A 6,636-nucleotide genomic window follows, 5' to 3' on the forward strand; every position below is an offset into this window, starting at 1 on the left:
GCTATCCTTACACCTCGTTCACCAAGTTTCATGTCATTAGTGGATTTTTACCCCTGTAAAGAAGTGTGTGTGCGCTCCTACTACTCGGTCACACAGCCTGTCATAGTTATGTGGAAAATAAACATCACAGCTTTAGAAAAAAATAAATAAAATAGATCAACAATAGAGTTGACAAAAAGGGATTAAAAACATTCAGTAAATTAGCTTTTAGGTTTACGTCATTGTTGTCAGAAGGAGTGTGTTTATCTTGGAACCTGCTGTTCAGGATCTGCTGCTTTTCTGCTTGTTTTCCTCCCACAGGTCTGAACAACTTGTGTTTTCACGATGTATCTATCTTCCTGCAGTAATTTGTTCCCTTCGTACTTTACAACTGTTAGACAATTACAAGTTCAGAGTTGTGCAAATCTTGAGGGCCAACGTGTCTCAGTGAGCATTACTCATCTTCAAACCTCCGTTTCCACACACTGAGCTGCTGTCCATCTCACCGGTTGAAACTTCAGAAGCCAAAGATGTTGCAACTTGTCCCGGAGTAAGCAGAGAGAGAGAGAGAGAGAGAGAGAGAGAGAGAGAGAGAGAGAGAGAGAGAGAGAGACATGAAGGGGACGACTAAAAATGTCAGAAACAGATTGCGGTTGAAAAAATAATGACGAACACTGATGGAATAACAGTGATAATCCACTGAGGGATGAATCACAGGTTGCATTTTCACCTCCGTCCTATGAACCAAGCCCTGCTGTCTGTTTGAAGGTCATGTGACTGGGAGAGGCGGGGGAGAGGATTTGGAAGAAAGCTAAGGTGAGACCACCTCCACTACTCAAGCGTTACCTTCACTCCCAAAGCAACACCTAATCCCTGCACTTAGCCATATGCAAGCACGTTTAACCGCCACCTGGACAGACACATCCAGTAGACAATCGTAACTGTCTCTCTCTTCTTGTGTTTGTGGACATTGGGATGCATTGCACTATTCCATCTGCATCCCTGTAGGAGTCAACCTGGACTGACACTTGGTATTGGGGCTCTTCACGGCATGGACATGTTTGGCCCAGGACAACTGGTATCTGCTCTGCTGCCTGCAGTTTTTCATTCACCTGCAGCTCACTTTTTCCCCGCGTTCCCAACCAGACTGGGCTCTCAACCTCAGCTTCTGATCCCGGGGCCCTTCATCAGCTATGAATCCTTGAGGAATTATCTGCAGCCAGAGCCATGCAAGGAAGCTTTTCTCCTGGCCACACGGGCAGTCGGGATGGGGCCACTCACAGAGGGCATAGGTGAGTTCAAACTCCAGCTGCCGTGGCAGGAAAGGGCCCAGTGATACAGGACTTGAGCAGAGCCAAACTGGCACAGTTTGACTATAGTCTGTTTTTTTTAAGACAGTCAGTGAGTACCATCTGATCGCAGTGTAAATGTTTACAAAAGATTGGCTAACAGCTCGTAACTAACAATCAATTATCAAGCCGCGTTAAAGTGGGCCTAATGATCGCCGTGCTAATTATCCAATCCAGAGCCATTAGTTCCTTGTCACCCGTTGGCGATTGTGTAATTGGTGCTCGCGCTGTGCTTTCCAGATGAACAGAGGCCAGTGAAGCAGCGTCGAGCACGGGCCAACTACAGCAGCTGGCAGCTGGAGGAGCTGGAGAAGGCCTTCGAGACCACCCACTACCCAGACATCTTCATGAGGGAGGCCCTGGCCCTCAGACTGGACCTCATCGAGGCCAGAGTTCAGGTAACCGGCTCACTGAACTCCTTCTGGAAACGTTCGCTCCCTACTCATTCAAATTAAAAGATGGTTTGGAATACAGTGTGTAACTGGAGCTCTTCAGCACTGTTGATGTTTTTGCATGTCCATCAGTGCCAAGTTGTATCAAGTGACAACCTTTATTTAAATCCACGCACATTTCTCATTACATTCAAGATGCCAAAGTAGGAGATGTCATAATTTTTCCAGTTGAAACTTGTGTTGAATTAAGTATATATATATATATATATATATATATATATATATATATATATATATATATATATATATATATATATATATATATGTATATATATATATATATATATATATATATATATATGTATATATATATATATATATATATATATATATATATATATATATATATATATATATATATATATATATATATATATATATATATTTCTTTGAAGCATTTGAAACAGGGATTTTTTTTTTACTGCCATGATGGATGAAATAAATGAGTGCAGCATAACTCATTCAATCGTCACGTCAGTTGACTTCAATTTGAAAGTATCCTAAAATAACAGCTCATAACATCAGTGTGGAAAAGGTTTTTGCACTTTGACCGTAAATTAGAGCAAAAATATATTTTTTGTGAAGTGTTTTCATCTATTTATACTTTCCTATCGTTTCATTTAGTGTTCCCTTATTTCTCTCCAGGTTTGGTTTCAAAATCGCCGTGCCAAGATGCGGCGGCAGCTGAAGCTCCAGGGCCAGCTCAGAGGGCCTTACGTGAAAGGAGACGATGAGGAAACGTCTGAGAAAGCGAGCAGGGGTTTGAAACAGCAGACAGGACGCTCCACCGGCGAGCAATGGGAGAAGCGACAGGAAGGAGAAAACTATCCATGGACAAAAACTGTGAGTGCTGCGCTGAGCGTGCGCATGCAGCCGGCGACCCGGAGGTCGGGGAAGTGGGAGCGGCCAGAGGGGCCGAGCCCAGACGAGCTCCGCTCCTGCAGCATCGCGGAGCTGAGGGCCAAAGCCAGAGAGCACGAGGCCGAGATCCACAGCACTGTAAACATGTCAGGAGGCCAAACGCAGTCACAAAACACAGGAAGATGATGCCATGCACCACAATTGATAGTTTTCCTTCTTCCTGTTTGTACAGATAATAATAGAAACACAATGTAGACACTATTAATATGCAGTAACATACTTTTTAAACCAATTTGGGATGAGGAGCTTCATTATTTAGCTTAGTATAAAACCTCAAAGTAATATTTTACATGCTTTCCTATCAAATAATAAACAAGTATGTATCTTGCCACACTATTTTCAATCTCATCTTCCGACTTATTAACCTCTTTGATGACATTTCTGGACGTTTTTGTTTATATGGAACTTTTAAAGTTCTTTTAAAGTTAAGGTGGTAAACAAATACATGATTTATCTTTTGTATACAAGTATAAAACTATATATACTTTTATTTTTCATTCCTTGCAGAAGTGAGTGTTTATCTCACATGAATGTGCAGTTCATGTCTCTATGTTTTCAACTAAATGCTGCTGAGGTTGTCGACTCTGAATGAACGGTACACACTGTGTGAAGGTTTTGAACAGATAACAGTGACAAATGACAAGTAATGTTTTTTGGGGCAAAGCTGAAATCGGATGGCAGACTCATCCCTGACCTCTCGGGTTACCTTCACAGACATGCAGGATGTCTGCATGCAGCCACACGTCCTCACAGGAAGCGATGGGAATAGGAAAAAAAAATGAAATTATCATGAAGCACGAGTCGGTTAAGATGACACGTGACTATTTGCATAAAAAATATGGTGCAATCATTTTTTCATTGGTCTCGTGACACAGATTTTATGAAGAGATGTCTTTTAAAAATATTTGAGGCCCCATTTTAAAGGTCCAACATTTTAATATAGGGATGAACAAATTAATTCCTGACAGCTATGGTAAATAAATAAAGAAACGTAATCAATCCTTTATCTGATTAAAAAAACAAACTATTGTTTTGCTAAATTAAAATCAATCCAATTTCTAAAACTACAGACTTTTATTATTATGTGATACTTATTGTTGATTCTCACATCTTAAAAGTTGAGTTTTGAGGTCTTCAATTATACTTCACACAATATTTTACATCCTAATTCACTGAGTCAAGACAAAATACAACATGATCTGTGTGTCAAGTTGAAGTCCAGCATAAAGTTTGCTACATGAACACAATGTGAGCACCGTCTGTGTGGTGTGTATTGTCTGTTTGACCACGGGTTTGGAGGAGCGAGACGCTTCTCTAACAGTGCAGTGTAACGCTGCCCCCTTCTGGGTATGAAGATGTCCGGAGACAAGACGGATGAGATATAGTTCAGACAGTGAGTGCTTTTAAAATCCAACTAATGCGTACATTTATGTTCACTGTGGTCACAACTCTAATTTGTTCTGTGGACCATAGTGAAACTTTAAAGGGTGGATTACATCTTTTTGACAATCCTGTTGTGTCAAATAAACAATGCACGTCTTGCAGAGGTTCGTGTTGATCGTTCACATTTCAAAGTCTCAAGTTAAAGGTATTTGGGTCAAATGTGATACTTTTCAATCTGGGCCAGAGCAGCACATTAAAATAATAAACGTATTGAATTTCCTGTTCAAGTAGGAGGACTTTTCAAATTCTTTCTCAAACAAACTTTCAGATCCAACTCTTTTTTAAAGTTGCCAAAAAATGAAGTTACAAGTTTTCCCTAAACATTTTTGGGACACGGTAATATGGGCTAATTAGGGCAGAATCCTTACGTGACAATGGTTGGCCTCAATTAGGCCCCAATTAGGCCCCACACAAAGATGATGGGGGGGAAATGTATGTCATAGTTCTGTTGTTCTCATACTGCACACGCACCATGATGTGCTGGCTGAGATAGCAAGCCTGCGGTTTTTAATTACTTCAGAAATCCTACAGCATCGTCCTCCTTTGGAGCGAGGACACAAAGAGGAATGCTATTGTGCATTTAATTAAAAATATTTATACCAAGATTAGAGTCCAATGTACCTTTTTACTGTGTACATTTTATAAAAAATCAGATTCGTTTGCGTATTAAGTCATTAAAACGTCGTACTATAAAAAGTTTTTTAAAAAGGAAGGAGAAAAAAAGTAATTGTACCCAATGTTGAAAAAGTCATAAAGGCAGTATGTTGGAATAAATAGCAAAAGGTCACAGTATAGTATGAAACAAAAAAAGTTGTCGAAACAAGTCAGAATAGTGTGTCAAAGAAAAGTCATGAAAAAGTAATTGTATGATGTTGGAAAAAGTCATATTATAGCTTGTCCCAAAAAGTAAAAAAAATCAATAGCTTAGACAGTTGAATAAAGTCATCGTAAAGTATATCATTAAACAAGTCTGCCGTTGGTATGAAGAAAAAGCATTAATTAAGAAAAATGTCACAGTATATGCCAAAAGAAATCTGTATTGTATGTCGAAAACATTCACAAAGCAATTGTATGGTATGCTGTAAAAAATCAGTTTACAGTACAGTGTGTCAAAAACAACTATTAAAAAGGCACAGTGTAGTATGTAAGTGTGAGAAAATCTCCTACAAAATATATTAGCATAGTACAGTATGTCATTAAAGGTCGTCAAAATGTCATAGTAAGACATGTTATGTTATTAAAATGTCAGTATCATAAATCGTAAAAATGTTATTATTCCTTAGGATTAATAGAACACTATGAAATTTTAGTCGTGGCATACAAAACAGACAAAAGTTGTGGAATAGTGCCATATAATATCATAAAACACGTCATAGTAGTGTGGGCCATAACATGTCATGAAAAAAGTGAAATACAATAGTATGCCATGGAAATGTGACGGTACAATGAATCACCTAAATCTGTCTCCATTGTGCCTAAAGGTCACATGGAGGGGTGTGTTTTCAACACAGGGGGCTCCAGTCAAATTTATGAATATATCTGAATTTATTCAGTTTGCAAATTTGCAACAAAAAAAAAAAGTGCCTTCTGAATTACGCACACCAGATAAACTTCGTGCCTTTCGGTGGAGTTTTATAAAACTGCTAATGACGAATCAGCAGTCGGTGTCAATTAGTGTAACGAGCGCAGAGCCGCCAGCAGCTCGTCCCGTCTGTCGCTCAGGTGAAAAGAAGGAAACAGGACGCAGCTGCAGCCCGCAGATCACGACCAAAGCCCGAGCAGACGCACTTTGTTTTTACCTCTCTTTCCTCCAACTCCTCCACACTGAAACCTCCGCCTGTTGCGCACGTCGTTGTTCTGCGGGACCTCTGCGCGCTCGTGTGTGTGTGTGTGTGTCTGTGTGTGTCCGTCGGGACGGGAGCATGGCTGCCATCAAGGCTTTGGAGCAGTGGTGCAGGGTGCAGTGTGATGGCTACCGAGATGTGGCCATCACCAACATGACGACTTCGTTCAAGAACGGACTGGCTTTCTGTGCGCTCATACACAAGTACAGACCGGACCTCATGTGAGTTTAACCTTTGAGATGCGGTTCACATGTCGCTGGTATTCTGCCGCTGTTGAGTCCTGAGGCAACCTGGATGCACTGCAATCATTTATTGCAGTTTCTACAAGGGATTAAACGTGTCTTTGGCACACAGTGTAATGAAAAATACAATCATTGTGGTTCATTTTGTAATCTTAAGACCTATTTAGTTAGGGCTTTTTGTTAAGAACGTAGTGTATAAGTAAACCTACCATGTTTAAGATTAGCTTTGATAGTGTAACCTTTTGCTATATTAGCTTTTAATATAGTTGTAATATTTATTTATACTTTGTTACGTGATGTTCTCACCACTATGACTCCCTTTGTTCATTGTATTTGTGTTTTCTCAGAGACTATGACTCACTGAAAGAGGAGGATGTGTTTGAGAACAACAGCCTGGTAAGCTGTC

The 6,636-nt window shown here is 40.0% G+C and overlaps 1 protein-coding gene across 1 annotated transcript; it reads left to right on the forward strand.

The window, feature by feature from the left end:
• The first annotated feature begins 1,030 nt into the window (after positions 1-1,030).
• Positions 1,031-2,827, forward strand: LOC137798806 (visual system homeobox 2-like). Its single transcript, XM_068595762.1, has 3 exons — positions 1,031-1,271; positions 1,569-1,726; positions 2,426-2,827. The coding sequence occupies exons 1-3, from the start codon at positions 1,031-1,033 to the stop codon at positions 2,825-2,827; spliced, it is 801 nt and encodes a 266-aa protein (XP_068451863.1).
• The last annotated feature ends 3,809 nt before the right edge of the window (positions 2,828-6,636 follow it).

The sequence above is a fragment of the Clinocottus analis genome, unplaced genomic scaffold (assembly GCF_023055335.1).
Source record: "Clinocottus analis isolate CAN_PGR_092001 unplaced genomic scaffold, fCliAna1.0.p SCAF_314, whole genome shotgun sequence".
Taxonomy (NCBI): domain Eukaryota; kingdom Metazoa; phylum Chordata; class Actinopteri; order Perciformes; family Cottidae; genus Clinocottus; species Clinocottus analis.